This window comes from Euleptes europaea, chromosome 2 (genome assembly GCF_029931775.1).
Source record: "Euleptes europaea isolate rEulEur1 chromosome 2, rEulEur1.hap1, whole genome shotgun sequence".
Lineage (NCBI taxonomy): Eukaryota > Metazoa > Chordata > Lepidosauria > Squamata > Sphaerodactylidae > Euleptes > Euleptes europaea.
In genome coordinates this window covers 47928580-47946131 of record NC_079313.1, presented here as the reverse complement: position 1 = coordinate 47946131, position 17552 = coordinate 47928580, and the positions used below count along the sequence as shown (strand labels likewise).

The window sequence follows — 17552 nt, the reverse complement described above, 5'->3', positions numbered from 1 at the left end:
CAGAGACTTCATACCAGAAATAGTTAAAGACCAAGTCCTATGCATATTTCATGGTGGCTGGGAAGAATATGCTCCAACTACCCCAAAAAGTCTACTAGGATAAGGCCAGATCGGGATAGAAGTTTGCAGATTTGAAAGCCATAGGGTTTTAAACATTAAAGAAAGCAATTGACTGACTCCTTATTTGAGAACATTTTGTATTATTTACAATATGGAAAAGTATGCCGCAACTTCACCCAGCCTACAGGAGGAAAGTATTATACAAACAGTCTCATGCTATTGAAAGAAATGCAGCGGCAAAGAGAACAGGATGTTAAATGGATTCGTTTTCTTTCCCAGCTGCTGTTGCCCGCAGGGAAAAAAACAAGGTAAAATTCCAGTGGGGAACAAAATGTTGCAGTCATAGGACAGGAAAAGCAGCAAGGCTGAAGGAACGGCAAACCTACTACATGATGTATGGTTTTATAGTCTTCATCAAGGAACAGCTAGTATGAGCACAAAGGAATGGACTACCAGTTGTCTAATGGTCAGCATTTTAAGGATCCCAAGGACAGGAGACTGTTCACTGACAGGAAGACAGTCTGCACATTTCATACCATTATTATACATTGCCGTACTTCATTAGGTAGGGGAAAATGGGGGATTCCCAAACCAAAGTAAACATGAGGGACAATGCCATATCTGCAAGTATGCAGCACTTTCAGCAGAAGCATACATAACATCCTGCATTTGACTTTTGATAAAGTTCTTCATATTCCTTTCTTGTTCAATACTTGTTTCATCCTAACAACTATAATAAAATGGCTATTTCCTTTGTTGGTCACTTGCCCTATTGTAACATCTTTGGGCAAACAGAGAAGAGAGTGGGCAATGAACAGCAATGCCCATAGGCTTGGGATGAAAAGGACAGATGATGGAGCTTAGCAGCTACAACCGAAGCAGCATGGCAGCTAACCCCTCTAATATCCACAGCTTCTCTATGGAAAACTAAGGAAAAGGATGGGTGTTCTGCTCCTGTTTTGCTAGGAAACCAGCGTGATCCAAGCTAAACCACTTTAACAGCCATAATCTAAATAAAGATGAAGAATAAGATTCCTTATTTTTAGCCAAGCTTCCTGACCCAAGACTTGAATTTGAGAGAACTGTAACGGAATTAAGGAAGAAGGCTACAAGTCAATGCAGTGATAGTCTTACAGCTTCCATTGTGTATTGCTCCAAAAAGAAAAAAAGAAAAGAAACTAAAAGCAAGTTTCTGCAGTTGTTTTACACTTGGGAAATACCAGTCTACCACACAGCCTGCCCAATCATTTCTGACACCTGGCTTGGTTTCTTATTGCATTGTGAAAATACAATGTGAAAATACGGCTGGCAGAATGGAAGTACCTTGCCTATTAACTACTAGTTAATGCAGTGTGACACAGCAGTTTTTCTTTCAACAGGGAACTCATCTGAGGAAGCTGGACATCCCTTCTGAAGGTAATTAATTCTATAAACATTTCAGCTTAATATCTTTTAAACTTGTCAGCAGCCCCATAAACATATGCCACAATGAAGCTGCTAATCCAAGGTGTTACAGAACTTCTTTTTGTGTTTGTAATTTCTTTAGCGGTATATCAGGTGATAGATGCCCACAATCTTAGAATCCAACATTGTATTCAACTGTTAAGATAACATCAGTGTAAGCAAAAGTTAGTAGCCCTTTGTCATGCTATTCATCATAGTGCAGCTATACCAATACTAAAATAAATTTATAGAGAATGAAGGCAGTTTTGAACGAGAGATTCAATTATTAGAATACTTACTTTTTCTAGTGTATCAATGCGCTGTTTTAAAAGTCTATTTTCTGTTCGTAATCTCTGAAAAGCAAGCAAAATCCCTTTTACTATAGAAACAAGGTCACAGTGAAATTAATGCGCACATTAACTATTACCCCATGAAATAGAGCAATTCCATTGCCATTTATTTACTAGCTCCTTTGACCGGCCTTGAGCTTGAAATAGAGCAATTTATTCAGGTAAAAAGACTAAATCCGAGAAAATAAGAGTAGAGTGGGTTTGTTTTTTGCTTTCATCAGGTCTGCTTTCATACACATTGGCTACTAAACTCTCAGTGCTATATAGCAATCATTTGCAACTGGATTTTCCCATTTCACACAGGAAACTCCAGTTGCAAATGATTGCTATAGTGAAACAAGAGTGCAGTGTGTGAAAGCAGTGCCCATTCTCCTCCATACACTCTTCCTTTGCAATCTGCATTCTTTTGTTTTGTGATATCTGTGCCACATGCTCGCCACCTGATTAACTTTGGATTAGTTGTACAAAAGGCAGCACATATACTAAACAATTAGAGCAGAGTAGGCCCAAGCATGAGCCTTCTACAATAAGTGGCGTTACTGCACTTTGGAGTATGTGCAAGCTTCGCAATGCTTCCCAAACCACATAGTTGGAAACAGTTTTAAAATGAAGATATTTTTGAAAAGCTAGCAATGATTGGAAAGGGGGAAGAAAACAGGAATCTACAACAACACCACATCCTCAATACACTTCTTAGTGCACACCCAGATTAGGGTCGGAAGTCTCTTGATACAATACTGTTGCTGAGTCTAAGGAGTTACTTGTCATGTCAGTGCCTGGGATGTGAGACCTCCTATGAATCCTATGCATACACCTTGAGCTATGAGAGAAGATAGCATATACATGTATTAAAATAAGTATCTTTCTGCAGTTTTGCTTTAAATGCAATCTTGAACTGTTTGAAGGCACAAGTACTATACACAATTTTGGATAAACATATATTATCTGCTTCTACAATTATAGCATCCTGGACTGCAGTCACACTTCATTGGGTGTTGTGCTATAATTGTATGGTAACCATTATTTGCAATTGGATTGACTTGTCCACACAGGATAATTCAGTTGCAAAAGACTGATAAAGTAAAGCAACAGCACACTATTCACTGATGTCTGGATGCAGCCTTAGTTACCTTTTAAAGCCACACTTTGCGTGGGGTAAAAATGAAGCAAATAAATTATCACACATTTTCATTAACTGAAGAAGATACCCCATAATTAAGTACTTTGTTGAATAATGACAGTCTTAGCTTTATCCCACCAAAACAATCCTCCACTTACTTTAATTTCAACTTGCTCTTCCATTTCCTTTGTTTTTATAGTAGTATATTCCTTTTCTAACCTGAAGAAAAATGGAAACCCATTACAAGCCACTAGCATTGCTTGTTTTTGCTTAACAGGCAACATGTAGATTAACTGTTGAAATCTTTCATTTCTCTGGCTGCCTAAAAGGTGACCAGAATGTTCACTAAAGTAACTCAGAAAAAAAATTCTCCCCTATGCCTTACCCCCTGACCTGCTAGTCCAATCTTGTCAGATCTTGGAAGTTAAGGAGGGCTGACCCCAGTTAGTACTTGGACTGGGAGACCACCAAGGAAGTCCATGGTCAGCACAAAGGCAGGCAATGGCGAGCAACCTCTGTTTGTCTCTTGCCTTAAAAACCCTACAGGGTCGCCGTGAGTCAGCTGCAACTTGACGGCACTACACACACATGCCTTACCCTAGTGAAATAAAAGCATTAAAAAGGCAAGATGCAGCACCATCTTTATGGTATACTTAGGGCTGCTTCATAAACTGGGTTGAATCCAAACATCTGCAAATGGAGCAAGCTCACCGAAATGCCCTTCCCAGCTTTGGGGCTGGTGCATGATTCCAACCCTCAGGCAACAGGGAACAACACAATGGCGGACAGTCAAGTGGGACCCTTGGACTTGCCATCCTGCAGTGCTCCCCCAGCTAGTGGGCTGGGGTGATGGGTTGTGCTATTGGCCAACGGGCAGGTCGCCCGATTATGGATCTTGCCCTATGCTATGCCAGTGCTCCTGCGATTATGTTTAATAAAGGTTATGGCCATTTCCTCACCAAATGAACGTGGTCTCATTCTTCCCGTCACCCTTGCTCCCTCGCCCCTCAGCTGCAGAGTTAGAACTATGTAAGGCAGTGGGGGCTGCAGCAAGAAGGGGGGGAAAATCAGCTGAAATACTCCCTTCCTTTCCACAAGGTTTTGTTCATGTATATAAGCTTGCTCCTCTTGTGCAGGAGTGACTGAAGGAGAGAATTTCAGCCACCACCCTTTGCTACTACCCGCAATATGACATATTGCTCTGTATAGCAGCTGGGATGGTGTGCAGAGGGGAAAGGGAAAGCAGTAAAAATTAGTTCCTCAAAGCTGCTCCATCTACAGAAGTCTCAGAATCAGCTTCTTTTCCTACACAGATATTGTAAGTCAGTAGATGATGTAAGTCAGTAGCAAAACCCAGCATATGATTTACAGGCTCTACCTCTTTGTAACACCATCAAATACAGGCAATGTTTGCACACCGTTAATACTTACTTTTTCATCTTTTTTGCATTATATTTGACCTGGTAAGCTGTTTGGATTAACTTGTCTGGCCCACTGTCGAATTGACGCGGAATGACCTTTTGAAATTGCTAAAAAGGAAATCATAAATACAGCATGTAGTCACAAGTGAATAATATCAGCATTATCTATAGTTAGATTTTCCAGTGAGCTGCAATTGGATACAGTAAACTTTTCTTACCTGTAACATCCCTTCCATGTCAAGTTGCATTAATTCTACTTGATTCATCTGGAGAAGTGCCAAGCCAACCCGAAATACAATCTCTAAACCCTAAAAAATAGGTATGTAAACATTAGATAAACATTTCTAATATTTATAGAATGTTTGTTATGGTTTGATTTCTAAGAATTTGCTGGAAAGGGAAACTGTTTCAGCACCACAGCTAAACTTTACAGTAAGTGGGACTGAATCTGCAACACAAAATGAGTAATAGACATTTAACCCAAGCAGCCACCACATTTTACATCAGAAACAGCAGCTTGGGTCATTATAATTCTTCACTGTGTCATAAGTGATGTTAGACAATGGCTTACCTCGGACATAAAGATATCGAATATTCTTGTTGCAATTGGTAATGGAAAAGTAGTAAGAAAAATAGTCAAAAACCATGATGATGCATACATAGAGGTATGGAAACTCTGGGACTGGAAATGCACATAAAGTTCTGGCAGCTGCTCCTGGAAAGGTATAAAGAATGTTATAATTAACTTCATTTATAGCTCACCTTTCTTACTGAGACTCAAGGCAGATTACAGGGGGGAAACAATAAAACAGTTAAGAATGCTAATAAAAAATGAATTTGTAAAGTGGGTGGGTTTTTTTATAAGACTTTCAGGAAGATAATTCTGTGAAATATTTTAAAGCAGTGAATCTTTGTACCTAGCAAGATAAAGGTCTACATGGAAGAACAGGGGGAACTTTCTGCAACTTTAAAAAACAAAAAAGGAAGAAATTATAAACTATTCAATGCATAAGAGATAACTGATTGCAAATATACCTGTATCATGCATTCAAACTGATACATACAAAGGCCCAGCTCCGCCATACTAGGTTTGAAGAGTTCTCTAAGTCGATAATCTTGCATCAATTTAACAAACACACAAAACGCTTCCTCCTCTGGCATCTATTTTGAAGGAAAGAACAGTTAGAACTCCTATATTAGTAGTGAACTATGGCCCCCATCTGCGGATATCTAAATCTGTGGGTCGGGTCACAGTAACACTAAATAGATTTTCCTACAAACCTGGGGGACTCTGAAATCTTTTAAAAAATACATTGGGGGGTTTAACCCCCCCCCAAATAGAAGTGTTGTCTGCATGTGCAGAAAATGCACATACTTCCTCTAAGCATCTGCGGCAGTGATGGGCTGGTGCTCGGGAGCTGTGGTGGCCCCACGGCAAAGTGGGGGAACTGCGGCGGGCCTGGCTGCGTAGCTGGGAGCCGTGCTGTGCCTATCAGCTTAGTCAGCAATGGTGGGGGTTAGATGGGAGCCACTGTGATATCAGCAACAGTGATGGGGAGAGAACCTGCAGAAGGCCAGGACTTGTGCTGGGCCCGCGGGCATTGTCAGCAATGGTTGGGGGCAGGGGTTGTGGTGGCTGTGGGGATAACAGTGGCAATGGGGGGGGGGGGAGAAGAAGCTGCAGCGGGCCCAGCAGCAAGGCAAGGAGGCCCGCCAGACCTGTTGCCACTGTTAGTGATGATGGAAGGGGGTTACCAAGAGATGCATTGGCTCCTGGGATGGCAAGGGTGAAGCAGGGAGAAAAAGATCTCGGAACTTAATCTTATGGTATCTTAAATCTACATATATTGCTTTGGTTTTTTGTCGGGGAAGCGGGGTTAACCTCCCCAATGACTTTTAAGATTTTCTGCCAATCTAGGATTTGTAGGGGGGGGGGGAATCACAGTATCTGTTCCTGTGGATTTTTTAATTCGCACTCTAGGGCCTGGTTCAGTATTAGATATAAGTGCTACTTCACAAGCCTTCCTAGAAGCCAAATATCCTGATTAGGAAACCTACCCTGGGCTAGCTATGACTACTTGGTAGGATTTAAAAAGCCATCTCAGAAGGTTCTAAACTTCTGTGAGAATTGCACAATAATATAAAGATCAATTATGCTATTACCAAAAAATTCCCTACTCATGGTTCCTCTGCTCTCTTTAATGAAGCAGAGCTTTAAGAATAATATGTAAAGAAAAGTGTTAGCTATCTGCATAAGTTTACCTACCTGCATAAGCAGCAATCCAACAATAAAAGCACTTCCTTGACAGTAGCCAACCTCACGATCCACTAAAGAATACGCCTACAAGATACAAAACTCGTAAGACACTGAAAAGCAGAACTCTTTTCATAAACAGAAAAGGAAGTGGGGTCACTTCCTATATCCAGAGTGTTATGTATCCTGAAAATCACAACATTCCACTTATTGCTATGAAAATATGCTCAAAGAGCATAACAAAGCTTAATGAACTTATGTGACTGGATGCAGAGCAGCGTCCCTGCATGTCTCATGACTAACAAAGGCAGAATTATACACAGTAAGCACTTTGCCTTAATTTATACAAGTCACAGAATAGCTTTTCTAGACACAGATTTTTTTGATAGAGTATATACAGCACTGTATCAAATTAAGTTTATGAAAATTTAAAGGATAATGGCTGAAATACAGACTGAAGGTGGCCCAAGCTCAGCCTTGGGACCAGAAATAACAACTTTGAGAAATTAACAAGCTGGCTAAAGGATTAAGATATAAAGCAGTGCTTCACCGTTGTACACACCTTAGCAGGCCACAAATGCTTTTAAAAACTAAGTTGCACATACCTGTAACTGTTGTTCATCGAGGTCTTCGTGCAGACACACATTAGGACTGCGCCTGTGCACATGCCTGCTGCCGGAAAAGACTTTTAGTTCTTAGCCACAAGGGGGCACCATAAACCTTGGAGCTAATCAGATGTTTCCCGCCAAACGTCACGTGCTCCGGGGAGGAACCCCTTTCTCTCAGTTCCTGGATGCAGCCGTCAGCCCAAACCTAGAAGGAAAACATGGTAAGGAGCCAACAGCAGGGAAGGGAGGGAATGTGTGTCTGCATGATGACCTCAATGAACAACAGTTACAGGTAAGTGCAACTTATTTTCATCTTCGGTTTCCTGCAGCCCCACATTGGGATTATAACTAGCACATTGCATAAAGGAGGTGGGTGACAACCTCACTGGAACAATGCATCCCCTAGGGAGCGTGGGTCGCAACCGGCTAGGGAACAAAACTGGGGGGCCTTGCTGTTTTTGAAAGTGGCGAAAAGATCCACTTGAGGGGTCCCCCATTCCAAAAATAGAGGGGCCAAGAACTCTTCTCATATGGACCACTCATGGTTGGTCTGGAAGGTATGGCTGAGTTGATCTGCGAGAGTGTTCTGAACTCCAGCAATGTGTACGGCTTGAAGTGACATCTTGTGGTCTACCACAACCTGCCATAAGGCCAGAGCCTCCTGGCACAGTGCCCTGGAGCCTGTGCTGCCCTGCTTGTTCAAATAGTACATGGCAGATGTGTTGTCCATCTGAATCAAAATTCAGGAACCCTATAGAATATCTGCAAAAGTGAGAAGGGCGAATCGGATTGCACGTAGCTCGAGAATGTTAATGTGAGGAAGAGGTGAATTCAGCTCTCAAACACCTGAATAGAATGGCCAAGGCAGTGAACCGCCCATCCTAAGAGTGAAGCATCAGTGATGAGGGTATGATGAGGGGACCAATAACCGAAAGGTATACCACAGTCTAGGTTAGAATCGACTGACCACCAAGAAAGGGATCTGGCCACTTGCCTGGGTATAGAAAAATGGAAATACGGAGAGTGGCAGCAAGGGTTGTACTTAGCAACAAACCATAATTGCAACTGTCTCATATTGAGATGTGCATGTGGGACCACAGCAGTGGTCGAGGCCATTAGGCCCAGAACCCCCTGAATGAACCAAACCGATCGATGGTGATCGTGTTGGATAGTATCCATAGAATCCTTCAACGTCCGGATTCTCTCAGGAGATAAGAAAGCCCTACCAGCTATAGAATCCAAAACAGCACCTACAAATTGGACATGTTGAGAAGGAAAAAGCTTAGATTTGTCCCAATTAATGACCAAACCCAGCCTAAGACAAGTAGAGACGACCAAATTAACTTGTGATAAAAGGAGGTCTCTAGACTGTGCCGAAAGGACTGTGCCAAAAGTCATTCAAATAAGGAAAAATAGTACAACCTAAGGCGCATAAGTGTGCCATGACTACAGCCATACACTTAGTGAAAATTCTAGGGGCTGTGGCCAGACCAAAGGGCAACACAGTGTACTGGTAAATGTTAGGGCCTTGTCTGAAACGTAGATATGTGTTTGATGAACAGAGATGTGAAAATAGGCGTCCTTGAGGTCAAGCACAGCCATCCAGGTACCTGGGACAAGAAGTTCAATTATAGAAGGTAAAGAAATCATTCTGAACTTTGGAATGAACAAATATTTATTCAAATTTCTCAAATCGAGGATGGGCCTGCGCCCACCATGTTTCTTATCTACTACAAATACTCTAGAGAAAACCCCCCAACTAGGGGAACCATAAGCAACTTGTTGGACTGCACCCGTCAACAACAATTCACTGAGCTTTAAGGTGAGCTCAGGGAAGGGATTACCTCTGGCAGAACCATGGGGGGAACATTGGGGGACACTCTTAAACTCAAGGCGGTAACCAAACTTGATAACCTTAAGGACCCATGAATCCGAGAAAATCTTAGACCACTTGGAAAAATACTGAGTTAACCTATCGAAAAAGGGGATAGGCTCAGAGGGTGCAGGTTGAGATAGTCAGAAATGTTGGCCTTGCTGCTAAAGCTCCTTAGGGGGCATAGGGTTAGGGTTTGACCTAGGCCTATTAGGAGGCTTGGCCTCCTTGAATGACTGTTAGTTGGGCTGATAGCTCAGCTGGCGGGGAGGATACTGAGGACGAAACGGACGTTGATTTCAAAAGAATGGGGTGGCAAAGCTGTGCTGGTTGAATCTGTCTCTGGGCTGTTGCTGCTGTACTGGAGTGATGCCTAAAGACTTAGCGGTCTGTTTGTCCTTCTTGATGTTGGTAAGAAATTCGGTGGTGTTAGCAGAAAATAGAGTCGAACCTTCAAATGGAAGGTCTTCGACCTCAGCATGGAGGTCTACAGAACGGCCGGTGTTACGTAACCACGAGTGGCATCAGATGGTAACAGCAGTGGCTAGGCCTCTGGCAGATGTCTCGGTGGCATGCTTGCCAGCTGCGATCTCATGCTTTGATACTCTAAGAGCCTCAGCTTGAATCTGTTGAATCTGGGCTCTGGAATCCTCTGTGAAAGGGTCCAGGAGGGGTTAAGCTTCTCCCATAAATGCAGCTGGTAGCCCGTCATGATGACCTGGTAGTTAGCAATTCTGTAATTGAGGGATGCAGAGGTGTAGGCCTTCCTTCCCAAGGTGTCTAAGGTGATGGCTCTCCCTGTCCCCAGGGGTTGAATGTTGGCCAAATCTCTGATGGGATTGCATTTTGTGGCCACTATACATGAGAGTGGTGGGTGAACAGAGAGGAATTCAGCAGACTCCTGCTTGATGCAGTAGAGATTCTCAAGTCTCTTTGATGAAGTTGTGGTCAAAGCAGGCTACTTCCTGCTATTGTCAGGGTGGCTATTGTCAGGAAGGGAAGTCCTGCATGTCAAACGAAGGCTCTAGACTGAACTGACCCAACAGTTGGGGCTCAAGGTCGATGTTGGAGAACGATGGAACTGGGGAGGCGGAACTGATGGACAGTGTTTTGGGAGGAGTGGGAGGTGTCTCAGAACCGGTAGGTGGAACCAACTTCTCAGGCCTGGCCCCAGAAGGTTCCAAGTGCTTGAGCTTCTGCTTTCGCTTCTTGGACGAGGGCTCCGAACTGGAGCGCTTCTTGTCCGAGGAATTGCACTCATGCGAAGAAGTCGCCTTAGCAGACACCGATGCTTGCTCCATCGCTGGAGGAGCTGGTCGGGTGGACTTGGGTTCGATCGGAACTGATCGGGCCCCAGTCGAATCCATCAGAACCACAGGGAGAACTGAGGATGGAACCAACTTCGAAGTGGATGGTAAGTTAAGGGTATTGGAGCCAGTCTGAGGGAGTGCGGCCAAAAGAGCTCTTTTCCAAAGATCGGCCCTTAGTCTGGCCTCCCTGTCTCCTCTGGCCTTATTGGTGAACTTCTGGAACACCTTGTACGCCGATACATGGTGGGCTTTGCCCAGGCACAAAATACACTCCTCATGCTCGTTGGAGTGTGGCATCTTAGTTCCACAACCAGAACACTTTTAAAATAATGGTTTGGGGGACATTGTAAGAGCAAATCCAATTGAGCAGAGTACACATAATCGGGGAGATTAGGCAAGAAGAACTGCCCACACACTCACAAAAGTCAGAAGAAGAAAACAGCTAGAAGAAGTGTTCGATCTTGGCAGTGGCAGAAAAGGAACTGAGGGAAAGGGGGCACCTCCCTGGAGCATGTGATGTTTGGGTGGGAAACATCTGACTAGCTTACAGGGTTATGGTGCCCCCTTGTGGCTAGGAGCTAAAAGTCTTTTCCAGCGGCAGGCCTGTGTGCAGGCGCAAGCCACAAACGAGATGCTACACGAAACTGAAGATGAATATTTTTTATTTTATAATTATACAGAAGATATACCAGAATACGTAAAAAGGATATAAAAGAAGAATAGACAATACCCTGACCATATTCCATTAAATTGCAGAGACACAAATTTACCATAGTAAATAACTATCAATACCTACCTATCATTGACTGCTGCAAATACATCTTATCCGGTTCTTGGTGGCCCTGCCTAAATGGAAGGTACTCTTGTATTTCAAGACAAGACCACTTAAGCTTAATTTATTTCCTTAGCTCTGTTATTCCTCCTTCCCAAATATATAAAATCAAATTTGAACCAGTGCATTACTTGTGGGCAGGACTCTCTAGTAATATTAGAAAAGAGCAAGAGTCCAGTAGCACCTTAAAGACTAACAAAATTTCTGGCAGGGTATGAGCTTTTGTGAGTCACAGCTTACTTCTTCAGATACAGCTAGAAGAAGTGAGCTGTGACTCACGAAAGCTCATAAGAACATAAGAAAGGCCCTGCTGGATCAGACCAAGGCCCATCAAGTCCAGCAGTCTGTTCACACAGTGGCCAACCAGGTGCCTCTAGGAAGCCACAAACGAGATGACTGCAGCAGCACCATCCTGCCTTTGTTCCAAAGCACCTAATATGTTCAGCATGCTCCTCTGATCCTAGAGAGAATAGGTATGCAGCGTGACTAGTATCCATTTTAACTAATAGCCATGAATACCCCTTTCCTCCATGAATATGTCCATTCCCCTCTTAAAGCCTTCCAAGTTGGCAGCCATCACCACATCCTGGGGCAGGGAGTTCCATAATTTAACTATGTGTTGTGTGAAAAAATACTTCCTTTTATCTGCTTTGAATCTCTCACCCTCCAGCTTCAACAGATGACCTCATGTTCTAGTATTATGGGAGAGGGAGAAAAACTTCTCCCTGTCCACTCTCTCTAAATCATGCGTAATTTTATAGACCTCTATCATGTCTCCCCTTAGCCGCCTTCTTAACGCCACTCATACCCTGCCAGAAATTTTGTTAGTCTTTAAGGTGCTACTAGACTCTTGGTCTTTTCTACTGCTACAGTTATACAAAGCTCCCCATCATTACGGCTCTAGTAATATGATTGGCTAAATTATTATGCAACAGATACTTTGGCACCAGCACTAGATTTTGACATTTCTACCTTTGTTGCCATCAGTGTGCCTCTACAACCCATGCATACCACCCAGCTGCACATTTGATTTGTGTTCTTGCCAGCTCATATAAATGCATCTAATTTTAATACACAGAGAATCCATCTTGCTATGATGCTTTTACTGAAAGGAAGCTGCAACCAACAGGGAATGTTTGAGTGCATTTTCATGGAGTAAAGTCAATTGACAATTTACATGAGCTCACTATCTTGGCAGTCTTAGATGTCTACAACAGATGGCCCAACTTTAAACAATAGGCTAATTGTTCCCTTGATCTCATAGCTCTACTAAAAACTGCAATGCCATTGAAAACAAGTAATTCCAAGGGCCTGTTCACACATTATATTCTAATACTTCACTAGTGGAAGTTCCTTCTATAAACCATAGAAATGCAAGTCAGAAGCTCACAGATCTCAGATGCAGCAACACCTGCAATCCTCAATGTTTTAAGACATAACATACAGATGGCAGATCACTGAGACTAAGATTTGTGAACTCAGGGCTCACAGAACACTCCTGTAAATTAAGAAAGCAATCAAAAGTATCCAAGATGGTAGACCTGCCAAAGCAATCCTCACATACTACAATATTTCAAATGAAGGTAACTTGCCTTCCATAAACTATTACTACACTGTAAACAAGTCAAACAAGCCATTGTATTTATAATTTTGCATATTTTGAAACACAAGAACAAGAGCTGTCTGAATGGGCATCTGGCAAAGGACCATCTAGTTCAGCATTCTGCCCCAACAGTGGCCATATGCCCTAGAAACAAGAAGAGGGGCTAGTAGTATATTGTTGCTTGATTTACCAGCCCAAGCAACGAAAGGTAACTGCCTTTCAACATGACTGCACTTTATGACAGCTGAATGCAAAACAACGTAAGAATTTAATATTAGTTTTGAATGAAGAGGTATGGGACTTACCTTCATTACATTAAATAAAACCTCCTGTCCAAGACTGTCCTTTTCTTTAAAAAAATCATGTTCAGGATATGTTCTAGCAATGTCCCTTCTTATAAGTTTTTCACAAGGTGAGGTCATTTTCAAGAGTTCTGAATATTGATCCTTAATTGGCATATTTTGAGCTGTACATAAAAGCTGCCAAACTATTGCTCGGAAGTGATGGGGTATCCCTTTTCGAACAAGTTCCTAAAGCATGAAGAAAGAAGCTGATGAGTATTTTTCAGTATCAGAGTACTTCTATTATTTATTTATTTTTATTTCTGTTATTTATAGGCTGCCTTTCTCACAGGTGGACAACTGCATGATGTCCTGCAGAAGCCCCCAAAAGAACAGCTGCAGGCCAGGGAGAGGGAACGCATTGGAAGGGCTCCATGAGGAAGCAACCCATATTTGTTGCATTAATTTGCTTTCCCATCCAACTTCTGAAAGCTCATTACGTACTCAAACTGCCACAGCCCCTCTGGTTCCTCTATTCCTCATCAGTCAGCTTCAAGAACACCATCACTGCCTAGCTCTAAAGTGGAGGAAGGATGTTGAAGCTCAGTGACCAAGAGACACTTTGCGTGTACAGGTCTGTTCTACAATATTTGATTTCATGAAGCTATGTAATGTTCTCTAAAATACAGAGCAGCACTGTGGGCAAAGGAAACAGCACATCTTTTTTCAGGGCCACACTTCATATGAACAACTGATGCTGACTTATACCAAGTCAAACCAATGGTCCAGCTAGCCTGATACTATCGTCTATTCCCAGGGTCTTGAGTTTATTCCCTATACCTTCTACCTTACTTACCCGCCATAAAGGGGTCCATAGGGGCTTACAGAAAAATATTTAAAAGACAGTTTATAAATAAATTAAATGCTGGCCAAACCAATATCACAAAAATCACTGAAACCCTCCCAAATCCAGGCCTGCAGCCAGACTGAAATGGGTGAAGAGAAGATATGTCATCCAAGGGATACTTTCATCTGGTGATATTGAAGGATGAACCTGGGAACTTTGCCATGTAGAATTATTCTTCCCTCCATAAGTCCTCTGATTTGCTCAGGTCCCCAAATAATTTCCATTACCATTAGAGGTGATTTTGTAGACAGAAACATTCAGGACTTTCTTAGTGACAGCACATTCAGCATGAAATGCTAGGAAGGTCTTCCAGATTTTAAAACTGCTGGCCAAAATCTTTCATTGAACAGGGGTGTCCTGAGATGCCTCCCACTCACAGCGTCCTGGGCCCTCCCAACTCCCCCAGACTCACCCAAGGTCGCAACAGGCCTCCTCCACAGGCAGCCACTCTCTCCCAACGCTCCAAAGTCCCGACCGATGAAGCTCGAACACATGAAGCTGCCTCATACTGAATCAGACCCTTGGTCCATCAAAGTCAGTATTGTCTACTCAGACTGACAGCGGCTCTCCAGGGTCTCAGGCAGAGGTGTTTCGCATCACCTACTTGCCTAGTTGCTTTAACTGGAGATGCCGGGGATTGAACCTGGGACCTTCTGCATGCCAAGCAGATGCTCTACCACTGAGCCACGGCCTCTCCTTTTAGTTCAGGGGAAGCAGGTGTGCCAGCCAGAAGGGAAGCAAGGCAGCCAGCCAAGAATGCAGCAGGCCCGCTGCTGCTGCTAGGAGCCCTGCCCGCCGCCAAACAGCTGATCGACGGGCACGCAAGGGCGGGGTACGGCCAGGCTGAGACAGCCTCCTGCTGCTTATTGGGGGAAGGCTGCAAACTTCCCCGGAAGGGCTTTTCATAGCCTCTGAGGGGGCAGAGCCAGGGGCGGGACTAAGGAGGGGCTTTGGGAGCTGGCCCCATATGTAAGGCCAAAAGGAGCTGAAGCCTGGGAGGAGTAGCCACGGGTCCTGCTAGCTGTTGCTGTTACAGGCAAGACCCTGACATCTTCTGGGGGAGACGATAGCTCCGACTCACTGAGAGTGGGCTGAGGAAGCTCCTTTGGCCTGGGCCCCAACCACGTCTAGGAGTGCCACTGGCGCAGGGCTGGAGCCAACGTGTCACAGAGGGTTTGGGTTGGCTCCGTTAATTTTTAAATCCTTTGCTGCCGATTCTCTACTGCATTTCCAATCTGCTTTCTTGCTTCCTATTGTAGTTTTCTCTATACTACATTTTTAAATGTTTTATGTTTGCAGTTTCTATCATTTATTTGTGGTTTTAACATGAATTGCCTTGAGTCCCCAACGTGGATTGAACAGCAGGAAATTGTAAATAAAATCAACCAAAGCAAAAGTACCCCCATGCTATAAGGCAGAAATTACATTCACTTGAAAACATAGAGAACTCAAGGGCTGCAAGGCTGTCATGTCAATGCACTTCACTTATTTCTAGTGCCATGAAGGCCCTGGATGAATTGGTTCATAGCCCCTTCTCTCAGAACAGTACATACTAATACAAAATTGCTTTGAAGATTCTGTTTCCAAAAAACTGAGAGAACAAAAAGCTCTAATCCGAATACATTCTAAATAACAGAGTCCCCAAAGGTATTACATTAATTGCTAAGATAAAGACTGATTGCATTCTGCCAAGATAATATTTGCCTCATACATATGGATGTCTAGATCTCTACAGTTATGTTCACCCACTATTATGTTTTAAGTAATAGACTACATTAGACATCTTTCCACATCTGGCATTATAGAGAGGGCAATATATCCAAAGCAAACTGAAAAAAATAAAAAGAAGGTTTGATCAATACAAACCTTAACTTGTTTCTCTTTCTTTTTGCGTACATCTTCCCACTCATTTACAATTCGCCCCCAGAGGATCCAGGAGTCTTCTTCAAGATGGCTGAGGTTGCTAGAAGCTGATGAACTAGATACAAGTGAGGAGCCGCTGTTTCTTCTTGACCCATTTACTGATCGCAGTGATTTGCAGTCGGTCTCTAGCAATCTGCAGTAAATACAAACAGTGAGTCTATGGTCCCTACTGAAATGCATGGTAGTCCAACTTCTCCATTGCAAAACAGTACCACCAACCAAAGAAACACCTATTGATCTGACCTTATTGATCACTCCTCAACATCAACAGAAGAAATTAAATTTATAATGTTTAATTAAGCAGGTTAAGAACTTGGGGTGGGGATGCTCATGGACCCTGCCTTGTTCTTTGAAAAAGCAGGTTGGCTTGGTGGCCAGTAGCATGTTCTATCAGCTACATCTGATCTGCCAACCTAAATTCAGCCAATCTCATTACCTAGACTCAGCCGATCTAGCCATGCTGATCCATGCTTCTGTAACATCACAGATGGATTACTGCAACATGCTCTACATGGGCTGCTCCTGAAGATAACCTGGAAATGACAACTGGTTCAGAATGTGGCAGCCCAACTATTGTCAAGGGCTAGCCACTGGGAACATTTGCTTTCCATTTTGAAACAGCTGCATTGGCTGGCAGTCTGTTCCTTAGTTCAATTCAAGGTACCAGTTATGACCTCTAAAGCCTTTCATGACCTGGATCCCACATATCTGAAGAACCGTCTTCTTCCATATGTCCCTGAGTACCAACTATGGTCTTCAGGAAGCCATCAGTTGCTATCCTCAGCTGCTTTGAGGCGTATCATTCTCTTGGCGATAGAGCACTTCTTGTGTACCCTTGTCCTCTAGTAATATGAGAGAGTTTGAGATTGTATTGATATGAACTCCCAGGTGTCGGGAAGGTTGGAATTTACTCTTTTTGTGATTCACAAAGAATCTGTGGTCTGATAGCATCTTTAAGACAAATTCTGTGTGGGATAGGCTCTGGTGTTTTGACGGGGCACAGATCAGTATGTCGTCTAAATACGGATGGATCCGTATGCCCTTTTTGTGGGCTAGCGCTACTAATGTTATTAGAACTTTCATGAAAATCCGTGGCATGGATGCCAATCTGAAGGGGAGCGCCTGGAACTGGAAATATTGGTCTTGGTGGAGGAAACACAAGAACCTGCAGTGTAGTGGATCAATTGGAATATGGAGGTAGGCCTCCGTCAGATCGATGGAGGTAAGAAAGTCTCCTGGTCGCAGCGCCTCCGTGATTGATTTCAGGGTCTCCATTCTGAATCGCTTTTGGCGTATGTGCTTGTTCAGGTATTTTAAATTGAGAATGGCACGCCAATTCCTGTCTCTTTTTGGCACTATAAGAATATTGAATAGATTCCCGATGAGCGTTTCGATGGTTTCACCTCTCGATGTCTTTGATGTCCAATAAGTGTTGGATTGCTGCAGATGTTCTCAGCTGCTTTTCGCTGCTCCCAGAGTGTGGACTAAAGACCTTACAATCTGGCGGAGTCCTGGCAAATTCTATTTGGTAACCCAGTGTAATTATTTGTAGTACCCATGGATCTGG

General features: G+C 43.3%; 1 protein-coding gene across 1 annotated transcript in view; it reads right to left on the bottom strand.

The window, feature by feature from the left end:
* LOC130473537 (divergent protein kinase domain 1A) overlaps positions 1–17552 on the bottom strand; it is a 141833-nt gene that overhangs the window by 47580 nt on the left and 76701 nt on the right. Inside the window, exons 4-12 of the mRNA XM_056845080.1 lie at positions 15929–16118; positions 13180–13404; positions 6661–6735; positions 5430–5555; positions 4966–5109; positions 4613–4702; positions 4405–4502; positions 3132–3192; positions 1803–1856 (exon numbers count right to left, since the gene is read on the bottom strand). Of these exons, the coding sequence (XP_056701058.1) occupies positions 1803–1856; positions 3132–3192; positions 4405–4502; positions 4613–4702; positions 4966–5109; positions 5430–5555; positions 6661–6735; positions 13180–13404; positions 15929–16118 (1063 nt within the window). The remainder of the gene's footprint in view (positions 1–1802; positions 1857–3131; positions 3193–4404; positions 4503–4612; positions 4703–4965; positions 5110–5429; positions 5556–6660; positions 6736–13179; positions 13405–15928; positions 16119–17552) is intronic.